At 38.7% G+C, this 14,205-nt stretch overlaps 1 protein-coding gene across 1 annotated transcript in view; it reads right to left on the reverse strand.

The window, feature by feature from the left end:
- Positions 1-9,621: 9,621 nt before the first annotated feature.
- The window catches only part of LOC131217469 (uncharacterized), a 30,937-nt gene continuing 26,353 nt past the window's right edge, over positions 9,622-14,205 (reverse strand). Inside the window, exon 7 of the mRNA XM_058212408.1 lies at positions 9,622-10,279. Within this exon, the coding sequence (XP_058068391.1) occupies positions 9,804-10,279 (476 nt within the window). The 3' untranslated portion in view covers positions 9,622-9,803. The remainder of the gene's footprint in view (positions 10,280-14,205) is intronic.

Genomic DNA, 14,205 nt, shown 5'->3' on the forward strand with positions numbered 1-14,205 from the left:
GGTTTCATTGGCCAAGCCTCAAGCGAGATGTGGTCAAAATTATAGGGCAATGTCGTACTTGTCAACTGGCAAAGCAAAGGAAACAAAACACAAGGTTATACACACCTTTGCCAGTCACATTCATCCCTTGGTAGGACATCAGTATAGACTTCGTGCTTGAACTCCCCAAGACTATTTGGAAACATGATTCCATATTTGTTGTTGTGGACCGTTTTTCTAAAATGGCCTACTTCATTCCTTGTTCTAAGACCTCCGACGCATCTCATGTTGCCAAGTTCTTTAGTGAAGTCGTCAAACTGCATGGGTTACCAAAAACCATAGTGTCTGATCGGGACATGCGATTCATGAGTTACTTTTGAAAGACACTATGGCACATGATGAATACTAGGATCCAATTTTCTACTTTTAGAAGACGCTATGGCACATGATGAATACTAGGCTCCAATTTTCTTATGCCTACCACCCTCAGACCGATGGTCAGACTGTGGTGGTCAATAGGAGCATAGGGAGCTTGCTCAGATTTTTAGTGGGGGAGCACACCAGGACATGGGACATCGTACTACCTACAGCCGAGTCTGCTTTCAATAGTTCCGCCAATAGGTCCAAGGGTCTAAGTCCTTTTGAAGTCGTTACTGGTTATAAGCCTATGAAGCCTATTAATCTTGTCCCTATGTCAGTCCCATATGCCATCAGAGTCTGCAGAGTCCTTTGCGCATCACATTCATTTATTGCATTAAGAAATCAGGTGAAAGATCACTACTAGTCACGAACATTACAAATTTTCTGCAGACCAACATAAACGTTTCAAGGAATTCAATGTAGGGGACTTTCTGATGGTTCGTATTAGGCCCGAGCGGTATCCTCAAGGGGCCGTTTGTAAATTATACACTCGTAGCGCTGGACCCTTCAAAATTAGAAAACGAAACGGTCTCAATGCGTATGTGGTAGATCTTCCACCTTCCATGGGAATCAGTTCCACATTCAATGTGGAGGATCTAGTTGCTTTTCAGGGGACCACTGATACTTTGTCCGGCCCTTCGCCCACCCATCCTGATTCCCCAGATATGTTCCTTGATCCGTGGCCTCTTCCCGACCTTTCTTCCCAGCCTCTACCTCTCATACCTAACTTTCCCACACCCAGAGAGGAAATAGAGGATATTCTACACCATCAGATAATATCAATATCGAGCAACGGATTTCAGAAGTACCCGGTTAAGTGGAAGTCACGCCCAGCTTTAGATAGTACGTGGCTCGTTGAAGAGGATCTTTAGAGACTTAATCCTGACATCTTAAAGTGGTTTAGGAGTTTTGTTTCACCAGTGGTGAAATCTTCGCTACCAAGGAGAGTTGATGGGGACATCATGCGCACATGCACGCCCCCTACGTACGTACGCAAGGAGGACCCCACCATCGATCTGGATCGATGACGACGTCCAGGGAGGGCCTCCTAGTTAGAGGACTATGTTTTGGTTTGTTGGAGTGGGCCCGATAGCCATGTAAAGCCCACCATAGGTTCTCATGATCGTGGCCCACTAGTCTAATTAATTTCGTATTTTAGGTTTTGCTTATTATTGTTATTTAGAGTATCATAGACGGTTTAGATTACTTTGATCAGTTGTTATTTTTGATTACTTCATCGCCAAGTAATTGATTGCGCACATGGCGCGAGTTTTGGGGTACAGGGTTTTCTTATAAATAGGCACCCCTTGTGGGTTTTTTTTTCTTATTGAAGATTAATAAAAAATTACTGCGTTTTTCTACTCCTCTAAGCTTCTGAGTTGTGGAAATCCAATTGGGTACGAAACACACCCTTCCTCGAAGGGCTGACTACCGTAGTGCGAAGCCACATCTATCCCGATTCGCCCCCATCTTCTGCTATCCATACTTTTCATCTCTTACTATCATCTACACCTCAAATCCGCCTTTTATTGCAGATATTTTCCTCTTTACAATAGAAATTCAAAATCTGGCCCTGCAAGAAGGCTGAAACTTTGGCGGAGCACCACAACAGACCACACATTGGATCGAGCCAAAACTTGGGGGTTTTGGATTTCACCCCTAGCCGACCAAATTCAAGGAGTCGATTTTCGAATCCGCGGCCCCTTCACATGTGCAGTTAGGCCCCTGCGCACATGCATCAGGTCTGGCCCACTGTTCGCGCACAAGGACTATCGACAGGTTCTGTTTTCTCACCTCTCTCATCCCTCTCGTACTTATCTTTCATAACCCAAACCCTTGATTGTATCAATTCCAATTTATTTACCCATTTTCCCTAACCCTAGGGTTCTCTGGATTGAAACCTATGAATCCCCTTGGACTGGGGATATATTTCTGTGCATGTGTGGATGACTATACTTCCCTCTGAATATTGTATGGTCCATAATTTTTAGTGATCCAGCCCTAACATGTGTAGGCCTGGACCCGCACAGATTCCCCTTACTTGAATGTTTGAACTTTTGTGTGGGATGTGAAATTTATATGTGATTGTTTCTGAATTAGTATGATCTAAAGCCTAAGATCTTGCATACCATAGTTAATTTTCATGTCCTGCATCACCCCACATTAGGAGGACACACGTGTAGGATGAGTTAGAAGACTGATCTGTTATGCATGATTTTTTTTAACATTTTTTAGAAAGCTTTGTTTTGCGCGTTTATTTTTACTTTTGTTATAGGGGTATTTTAGTCATTTTCTTTTAAATCCGAATTTTATAAATAGGGTGCTTTCTATCATAAACCTAATGATGTTTTTTAATGAAAGCTTGGTGCCTCCTTCCCCTTTCTCTCTGTGGTAAGTTCTTCTCTTCCCATAATCCATTCTCTTCTTCTAAATTCTATTTCTAGCCCTCTAACCTTTTTCTTCTTCTCTTTCTATGCCTAGTATTTTATTTTATTTTGGTTTTATTGATCTTGAAAATCTGCGAGAATTGATTCCAATCTTCTCAGATTTTCCAGCCATCCCTATTCCAGAAATCCTTTGATTTCCTGGGCTAGAGAAGCCGAATTGATTGTTGGATTGAAACCATTCAAGATCGGGAGGTCCTATCCCTCGCCGGATCCAATTTACGCATGAATCGAATAGGGTACCGTAGGATTGTGATGATGGTTTACAACCATTGCATGTTCCCTTCATTATTATCTTTACTATGATGTAGAATGTAAATAATTTAATTGATTTGCTTAGTTTATTTCACTAGATCATTTTTGTGCTCACACATTTGTGTTTTTTTTTTTCTACGAGTTTTTCTTTGGTTCTTTTAGTTAGACCATCCTGCATCAGGTCCCCTCTCAAAGGATGAATATATAAGTATAATCATTTGTTCATCTTAAAACTTGTTAGAAAGTCATGAAACAACAGGGAACTAAGATCCCTGGAACACAACTTTCCCTTTACCAATAGCCATTGCGCCTCAACTCAAGTTCCCAAGGAAAACCAAGGAAACCCCCTCCTTTAACCCTTATACACGTATGATTTAAGATAAATGAAAGTTGATTGAAGGCAAGAGAGAGGCTAGGGTAACTTGTGTTTTTATGTTAGTCACTTGACTAACTCACACGCACACATATATATTAACTTAAAAGCAAGGTGTCCCGTATTCATTACGATACGGCATATACGTAATGGTAACGGCCAACACCGTTACGCGATACGAGGTCGAAACGAGCACCCCCCCCGATTATTTCACTGTAACGGCCATTACGGGGCCGTTACGGGCCATTACGGACCCATAACGGCTGTTACGGGCCTTGAAAAATAGGGAAAAAAAACTTACCTTTTTTTTTTTTCTTTCTTTTATTCTTCTTCTTCTCCTTCTCCTTCTTCTTCTCGGGCAGCTACGGCTGCGGCCGCCGTGGCCTTCTTGTTCTTCTTCTTCTTCTTCTTCTTCTCTCTCTCTCTCTCTCTCTCTCTCTCTTCTTTCCCTCTTTTTTCTTCTCTCTTCTTTCCCTCTTTTTTCTTTTCGATTTCCCTCCCTCTCCCTTCTTTTTTTATTTGTAGGTGTACCACGCACTAGCTAGCTGTTGTAGGTACGTGTCATGCTAAGACGAGCGTTGACACTCCTCGAGCTCTGAGTTGTACGAACGGTTCAAAGGAGATCAAAGTTACATGGGCTGCACAGTGAAGTATTTATTGTATTTACACCGTTCATCTATTTTCAGAGATCATTTTAGAGCACTACCAAAAAAATGAATTATATCCAAAGATCGTCTGGACCACACCAAAAATAGCAACGGAGATAATGATTTTCACTGTTAAACAATTCGTAGGGCCCACCGTAACATTTATTTTCCATCCAATCTGTTCATAAGGTCAAAAAGACCTGAATGAAGAGGAAAAACAAATTTCATATTAATCCAAAACTTTTGTGATCCCAAGAAGGATTTCAATGGTAGACATTCAATCCCCCATTGCTTTTTGCAGTGTGGTCCACTTGATAATTAGATCTGTATTATTGTTTGTGTCAAGCCTTGGGAAGAGCTCGTCAAATGAATGGACGGTTTAGATATAACACATACCTCATGATCAAACCCGAGTGGGCCCCACCATGATGTATATATTTTATCCATGTCATCCATCCATTTTGCCACGTCATTTTAGGTCAGGATCCAAAAAATAAGTAATATCCAAATCTCAGGTGGACCACACCATAGGAAACAGAAGTTATAAAATGCTCACCATTAAAAATTTCTTAGGGTCCGCTGTAATGTTTATTTTCAATCTAACCTATTAATTGGGTCACACTGACGTGGATGAAGGGAAAACACACGTCAGCTTGATCTAAAACTATTGTAGCCCCCAATAAATTTTTAATGGTGAACGTTTAATTATTGTTGTTTCTTATGGTGCAGTCCACCTGAGCTTTGGAAGTGCCTCATTTTTAGGCTTATGCCCTAAAATTATTTGGCAAAATGGATGGACGGTGTGGATATAACACATTCATCATGGGTGGGGCCCAAAAAACTTTGACACGTGTGCTACACTTCACAATCCGAGTCCCGCCTAAGTCGGGCTCTTAAAAAATTGTACACGAGACATATATTAACTTAAAATTTGCCAATTAAATTATGGACTGCAATTGCTAACTCACAATGCCAAAATCAAATTGTTTAAATAGTTTTAATTGTTAATTTGTGGACTTCTATTTTTTAAAATAGGGCCTACTGATTGTTTTCATGATTCAATATCCAATAAATGTCCACCAATTCATAAGTGGGATAATGGCAATAAATTGCATGAATTTGAGGCTGATTTGGGGCATAGATTGGTCCTCCAAGTCAGCCCCAAATTGGCAACGCCATCTACCAGAATTTAATTTCATTTTTTCAAAGAACTATTGGGAGAAATGATATCAAATTGTTAAGTATATAAATTAGATATTAAGAAAATTAAATATATGAATTTTGTAGTCAAATTCAGATTACCTAGTTCAAAAATTAATCAGACAGCCCAATACAACTTCTCACCAAAGAGTGGACCATTACACCACCATAAACATGTTCCAATTTATAAATGAATGCATATTTGGAATGCTTAGAAGATTCCGAATTTAATCCATATTTTTTCATATTTTTTTGGTAAAAAAAAAAAAAAATTGCACCGTTATGGGCCGTTACACCCCCGTATCTGTATCAGTACCGGAGGGCACCGTTACGCCAACTAATACCGATACGGGATACCTTGCTTAAAAGAGACATACAATGCTTCACAGGAGTATAAAATATACATATACATACAAGCACAATTACATGTATTTCCACACTCTCCCTCAAGCTGTAGCATAGATATTGATCATGCACAACTTGGAATGCTTACAAAGAAGAATATGATGATCAGCATGGACCATTGATCTTCGATTGTTGGTTGTCTATAGAATGTTGCTTAAATATTCTTTATTCCTTGAATCTTCTCTTCAAATAGGAGGCCACAACCATCAAATCACCAACTCATCACCCACATGCAGAATCTTCTTACAAACTCATGCAACATTATACAATGAGTAAACTACAATCACAACACTTGAGAGAATACACACACAATGACATGTGAAGACATGCATGCAACACATGTAACACTATGTGAGTGAATTACACTCATAACACCCAGATGCATAGCTCAAGTGGTAGACTGAGTGAAAGATACCTCGTTTCAACACCGAGGTCCTGGCATCGATTACCTAGTGGGGGGTGGCTAACAATGAAGTGTGATCTAACAGTGGGTGTACTAACAAGCTAACGAAATAAAAAAATAAAATAAATTTACATTCATAAAAAACAATAAGGTCCTAATAAAGGAAGAGATGATGAATGGAAAGGAAAAGCTCAGTTACTTGTAAAAACTCCCAATGTCAAGTTGAGTCAAGTATAATGTCGAATAGTTTGTGTGCACAGTACCTCTAACCACGGAATGAGAACATCAACTACACCATCACCATCAACATGATTTTGCATCACATTTCACAACCCCATAACATAAGAACATAAAGGAATAAAGAAATTCCAATAAAAACTGAAAAACAAGGGTCAATGACACCCATTTCTCACACACAAAAAATGTCATAGCATAACCAAATCTCGACAAAACTTCACAATTTTTGTTTTTGGTGATTGTAAATGATCAACTGCACCTGCTCCATGTGGAAAATCTATCTTAAAACCATTTTAAAAAAATAGTACAATAGGAAAACCAAAATCTGGACTTTTTCTGACTTTCTCTATTTTTCACTGAAAAGTCATAAAAAACTAATACAATAATTAAAGAAAAATCACAATTATTCTTCTAAAATCATTATCTTCTAGACGTCATATTTTTCTTCTTCAAAAGAACTACTTATCTGTACCATGGGCTCTACGTTTTGTAGGCTGCAATTTGATCCACAAACCGCTCTGATACCAAGTAGAAGTTGATTGGAGAATAAATCTCCAAGAGGAAGAGGAAGAGGAAGTGGAGAGAGAACTTGACTAACTTACACAGCATGTGTGTGTGTGTGTATTAACTTAAAAGAGACAGGCAACACTTCATAGGAGTATAAAACATACATACACACACAAACACAATTACATGTATTTCCACAAGATATATCTTCATACTAGTTATGGAATTAATTTACATGTCTGCACATGACCCATAGTCATCATGATTTATGGACAAGATCATCAATTCAACGATTAAGCTCAGTACATTGGCTTTTCAAGGCACACAACACTAACAATGAATCCAAATGACCACCTACATTTAATATATACAACGGATGTCATAATTAATGTGTGAAAAACTTTACATGTTTATGATTTTATGGGTTACAACAAGGGATTTCTCCAGTTGTCCTGGGGGGGAGATGAATTTGGTTACAACAAACATTGTCCAAGGGAGAATTGCATGGATCTTGGTACCCTAAATGTCCATGACCACTGTAGCAAGGTTGGGAGCATGAGTGTTCAATATGTATGCTGGTTATTATGTTTAGGCTTAACTAAACGCTTGCATCTGAGGATCACATCAAGTCTCTAATTCAGGAGACCCATCATGTCCAGATTGGATTGACTTGATCATGTACTAGCTTTGACTAATTTTTAGACTTGAGGTCGTGTCGGAACTTCAAGTTATGTCAGCTAACATGGCTCCCAAGGAGATGGCATCGAAGATGTATGATGTTAATATATGGAAACTAAGAAACTGAACTAGATATAGAAGACCATGGCCTACAATCAGACAGTGCAAATAGTGATTATGGAACACCTTGGTTAGAAAGAAAAGAAAAGAAAAAGAAAAAATCCCTATCTTGTGTAGACTGGACAGATTTTTTATTGACGATGAATGGGACAAAAAGCTTCCTTTCTCCAGGCAAGGAACCCTCCCAAAGCCTGCTTTAGACCACTGGCCATCTTCTTTCGAATAGAGGATTTGAGGAGGGCTCCTTAGCCATTTAGATCCGAAAATAAATGGTTACGAATTAGTACTTACAAGAATGGTGGACTGATGGAAGAGCTATCAGGTTTGGGGGTGGTCAAGATTCAGGATGATGAAGAAGATATAGTATTAAAATCTAAACTGGACAGGTGAAATACAGTAATGGAAGTAGCAGAATCAGGAAGACGAGAGGACACCATTGAATAATCCATCCTTGCTACCTCCGCCTGACTCTTGAAGAGAGGGCTTCCTAACTTAACCAGTTGAAAGACCTATGTGAGCTATCCCTGTGTGAAGAAATTGCTTCGAATTAAAGGTCCAAGGCTTGTTTGGCTTCAAGTGATTAAAAGAAACACCGACTTCTTACACGGGCTAGTGAATGGTCGGAAAGGAGAGATGTTATCTCCAAGCTGACCGTTAATGGAATTTCTCTGGAAGATAGAGATGAGATCAAGGAAGAAATGATGAAATTCTACAAAAAGATTTATTTGGGGGATAGCATCCTTAGAACTACCCTTAACAGGATTGTTTTTCAATCTCTATCTTTCCAGGATGATAGGTTGCTGGAAAAGAGCTCACTAAGTAGGAAATTAGAAAGGCGATCATGAATGTTGGCTCAAAGAAATCCCTCTCAATCAGTGGCAGATCTAATCCCTTCGTGCTTGATCTTGCTAGCAGGGGTTTCACCCCGTTATTGTTGTAATTGGGTCTGAATATTGTCGAATTTTGGGTGAATTTGCTTATGTTCTTCCTTCTTCTTCTTTTTTTCCCTTTTTTCTTCTTTTGAAGTGAATATGTTTGGATTGCATGGAAATATAATTTGATGGTAGAATTTTATTATTAAGTTTAGAAGGTTTATTTTACTGTTAAACTGATTCGACTTCTATTTACGCAGCATACGATTTATTTCCTGACCGTTGATTGCTTTGCATTGGTTCAATGTCTTTTCAGTATAGAGGATTTTCCAATGGAAATAATTCAATCAATACTAAGCCGATTGGAAGAAGCACATGATGTGGTAAGTGCGTGTGTTACTTGTCAGACATGGCTACATGCCCTCCTTACCATCACTTCCCTTCACTTCATTTACTTCAACTAGGTAGGTTACAATTCGCTTCCTCCCCATCAACTAGAAATGCACATAGATCAGCTCGTGTATCAAACTACGAGGTTAGTGTCCTTGTCAATTATTATGCATCCCAATCACGCTGGATTCACTCCAAATTCAGTGACGTCGTGGCTCTTACATACCAGAGAGACTCTGCGTTATCTGATGTACTGCGTTCAAAATACATATATCGACATCATGCAGGAATGCAACTCCTGCATGATTAAACTACGTAATGTGGATATCACCAGATCTAGATTAAAAGCCATTTTTATGTCAAGATGGAAATACATAAATTCTATACTTAAATTACGTAATGTGGATATCACCAGATCTGACTCATCTGACCCTGTAACCACCAAGTTGCCGAGTGTAAGCTCTCCAAAATTGGGCAAACCATGACCAACTTAACCAAATCTAACACTGAAATGGTGAGAGACATCAAGGACACGGTATGTAGATGTTCAAAAAAATTAATGGATGTCATGTTTGGAGAATGAAAGGCCAGCTAGGGCATTGTCGGGGCGAATTAGGCAACGGCCCGGGTCACCGTGCTAAGCGGGCGGGGCTAGTGCCACAGCGGGCAAGGCATCGTCGGGGCCCCTTTCATTCTCCAAACGTGACATCCATTAATTTTTTTGAACGTCTGCATACCGTGTCCTTGATGTCTCTCACCATTTCAGCGTTAGATTTGGATAAGTTAGTCGTGGCTTGCCCAATTTTGGAGAGTCTTACACTCAGCAACTCGGTGGTTACAGGGTCAGATGAGTCAGATCTGGCGATATCCACATTATGTAGTTTTAAGTATAGAATTTATATCTTTCCATCTTGACATAAAAATGGCTTTTAATCTAGATCTAGTGATATCCACATTATGCAGTTTAATCATGCAGTAGTTCCATTCCTGCATGATGTCGATATATGTATTCCAAACGCAGGATATCAGATAACGCAGGGTCTCTCTGGTATGTGAGAGCCACGACGTCACTGAATCTGGAGTGAATCCAGCGTGATTGGGATGCATAATAATTGACAAGGACACTAACCCTGTAGTTTGATGCACGAGCTGATCTATGTGCATTTCTAGTTGATGGGGAGGAAGCGAATTGTAACCTACCCAGTTGAAGCAAATGAAGTGAAGGGAAGTGATGGTAGGGAGGGCATGTAGCCATGCCCGACAAGTAACACACGCACTTACCACATCATGTGCTTCTTCCAATCGGCTTAGTATTGATTGAATTATTTCCACTGGAAAATCCTCCATACCTGAAAAGACATGGAATCAATGCAAAGCAATCAACGGTCAAGAAACAAATCGTATGCTGAGTAAATAGAAGTCGAATTAGTTTAATAGAAAAATAAACCTTCTAAACTTAATAATAAAATTCTACCATCAAATTATAATTCCATGCAATCCAAACATATCCACTTCAAAAGAAGAAGGGGAAAAAAAAAAAAGAAGAACAGAAGCAAATTCACCCAAAATTTGACAATATTCAGACCCAGTTACAACAATAAGGGGGTGAAACCCCTGCTAGCAAGATCAAGCACCAAGGGATTAGATCTGCCACTGATTGAGAGGGATTTCTCTGAGCCAACATTTATGATCACCTTTATAATTTTCTACTCAAAGACCTCTTTTCCAGCAACCTGTCATCCTTGAAAGATAGAGATTGAAAAACAATCCTGTCAAGGGTAGTTCTAAGGATGCTATACTCCAAATAAATCTTTTTGTAGAATTTCATCATTTCTTCCTTGATCTCATCTCTATCTTCCAGAGAAATTCCATTAACAGTCAGCTTGGAGATAACATCTCTCATTTCCGACCATTCACTAGCCTGTGTAAGAAGTCGGTGTTTCTTTTAAACATTTGAAGCCACACAAGCCTTGGACCTTTGATTCGAAGCAATTTCTTCACACAGGGATAGCTCACATAGGTCTTTCAACTAGTTAAGTCCGGAAGCCCTCTCTTCAAGAGTCAGGCGGAGGTAGCAAGGATGGATTATTCAATGGTGTCCTCTTGTCTTCCTGATTCTGCTACTTCCATTACTGTATTTCACTTGTCGAGTTTAGATTTTAATACTATATCTTCTTCATCATCCTGAATCTTGACCACCCCCGAACCTGATAGCTCTTCCACCAGTCCACCATTCTTGTAAGTACTGATTCGTAACCATTTATTTTCGGATCTAAATGGCTAAGGAGCCCTCCTCAAATCCTCTATCCGAAAGAAGATAGACCAGTGGTCTGAAGCAGGCTTTAGGAGGGTTCCTTGCCTAGAGAAAGGAAGCTTTTTGTCCCATTCATCGTCAATAAAAAATCTGTCCAGTCTGCACAAGATAGGGATTTTTTTTCTTTTCTTTTCTTTCTAACCAAGGTATTCCATAATCACCATTTGCACTGTCTGATTGTGGGTCATGGTCTTTTATATCTAGTTCAGTTTCTTAGTTCCCATATATTAACATCATACATCTTCGATGCCGTCTCCTTGGGAGCCATGTTAGCTAACACAACTTGAAGTTCCAACATGACCTCAAGTCTAAAACTTAGTCAAAGCTAGTACATGATCAAGTCAATCTAATCAGGACATGATGGGTCTCCTGAATTAGAGACTTGATGCAATCCTCAAATGCAAGCGTCTAGTTACGCCTAAACATAATAACCAGCATACATATTGAACACTCATGCTCCCAACCCCGCTACAGTGGTCATGGACATTTAGGGTACCAAGATCCATGCAATTCTCCCTTGGACAATGTTTGTTGTAACCAAATTCATCTCCCCCCCAGGACAACTGGAGAAATCCCTTGTTGTAACCCATAAAATCATAAACATGTAAAGTTTTTCACACATTAATTATGACATCCGTTGTGTATATTAAATGTAGGTGGTCATTTGGATTCATTGTTAGTGTTGTGTGCCTTGAAAAGCCAATGTACTAAGCTTAACCGCTGAATTGATGATCTTGTCCATAAATAATGATGACTATGGGTCATATGCAGACTTGTTAATTAATTCCATAACTAGTATGAAGATATATCTTGTGGAAATACATGTAATTGTGTTTGTGTGTGTATGTATGTTTTATACTCCTATGAAGCGTTGCATGTCTCTTTTAACTTAACACACACACACACACACATGTTGTGTAGGTAAATCAAGTTCTCTCTCCACTTCCTCTTCCTCTTCCTCTTCCTCTTCCTCTTCCTCTTGGAGATTTATTCTCCAATCAACTTCTACTTGGTATCAGAGCGGTTTGTGGATCAAATTGCAGCCTACAAAAAGTGGAGCCCATGGTACAATTAAGTAGTTCTTTTGAAGAAGAAAAATATGGCATCAAGAAGATAATGATTTTAGAAGAATAATTGTGATTTTTCTGTAATTATTGTATTAGTTTTTTATGACTTTTCAGTGAAAATAGAGAAAAGTCAGAAAAAGTCCAGATTTTGGTTTTCCTGTTGTACTATTTTTTTAAAAAATGGTTTTAAGGTAGATTTTCCACATGGAGCGGGTGCAGTTGATCATTTGCAATCACCAAAAACAAAAATTGTGAAGTTTTGTCGAGATTTGGTTATGCTATGACATTTTTTGTGTGTGAGAAATGGGTGTCATTGACCCTTGTTTTTCAGTTTTTATTGGAATTTCTTTATTCCTTCATGTTCTAATGTTATGGGGTTGTGAAATGTGATGTAAAATCATGTTGATGGTGATGGTGTAGTTGATGTTCTCATTCCGTGGTTAGAGGTACTGTGCACACAAACTATTCGACATTATACTTGACTCAACTTGACATTGGGAGTTTTTACAAGTAATTGAGCTTTTCCTTTCCATTCATCATCTCTTCCTTTATTAGGCCCTTATTGTTTTTTATGAGTGTAATTTTTTTTTTTTTTATTTTGTTAGCTTGTTAGTACACCCACTGTCAGATCACACTTCACTGTTAGCCACCCCCCACTAGGGAATTGATGCCAAGACCTCGGTGTTGAAACGAGGTATCTTTCACTCAGTCTACCACTTGAGCTATGCAGCTGGGTGTTATGAGTGTAATTCACTCACATAGTGTTGCATGTGTTGCATGCATGTCATCACATGTCATTGTGTGTGTATTCTCTCAAGTGTTGTGAGTGTAGTTTACTCATTGTACAATGTTGCATGAGTTTGTAAGAAGATTTTGCATGTGGATGATGAGTTGGTGATTTGATGGTTGTGGCCTCCTATTTGAAGAGAAGATACAAGGAATAAAGAAAATTCAAGCTACATTCTATAGACAACCAACAATCGAAGATCTTGTATCTTGCCATGTTGTGTTTGAGGGAGATCAATGGTCCATGCTGATCATCATATTCTTCTTTGTAAGTATTCCAAGTTGTGCATGATCAATATCTATGCTATAGCTTGAGGGAGAGTGGAAATACATGTAATTGTGAGTGCATGTATATGTATGTTTTATACTCCTGTGGAGCATTGTATGTCTCTTTTAAGCAAGGTATCTTGCATCGGTATCGGTTGGTGTAACGGTGTCTTCCGATACCGAAACGGATACAGGAGTATAATGGCAATACGGGGGCGTAACGGCCCATAACGGTGCAATTTATTTATTAATTTTTTATGCCAAAAAAATATGACAAAATATGGATTAAATTTGGAATATTCTAAGCATCCCAAATATGCATTCATTTATAAAATGGAACATGTTTATGGTGGTGTAACGGTCCACTCTTTAGTGAGAAGTTGTATCGGACTGTCTGATTAATTTTTGAACTAGGTAACCTGAATTTGACTACAAAATTCATATATTTAATTTTCTAAATATCTAATTTATATACTTAACAATTTGACATCATTTCTCCTAATAGTTCTTTAAAAAAATAAAATTAAATTCAGGTAGATGGCATTGCCAATTTGGGGCTGACTTGGAGGACCAATCTATGCCCCAAATCAGCCTCAAATTCATGCAATTTATTGCCATTATCCCACTTATGAATTGGTGGACATTTATTGGATAGTGAATCATGAAAAAAATCAAAAGGCCCTATTTTAAAAAAAGAAAGTCCACAAATTAACAATTAAAACTATTCAAACAATTTGATTTTGGCATTGTGAGTTAGCAATTGCAGTCCATAATTTAATTAGTAAATTTTAAGTTAATATATGTCTCGTGTACAATTTTTTAAGGGCCCGAATTAGGTGGG

Source organism: Magnolia sinica, chromosome 10, assembly GCF_029962835.1.
Source record: "Magnolia sinica isolate HGM2019 chromosome 10, MsV1, whole genome shotgun sequence".
Taxonomy (NCBI): domain Eukaryota; kingdom Viridiplantae; phylum Streptophyta; class Magnoliopsida; order Magnoliales; family Magnoliaceae; genus Magnolia; species Magnolia sinica.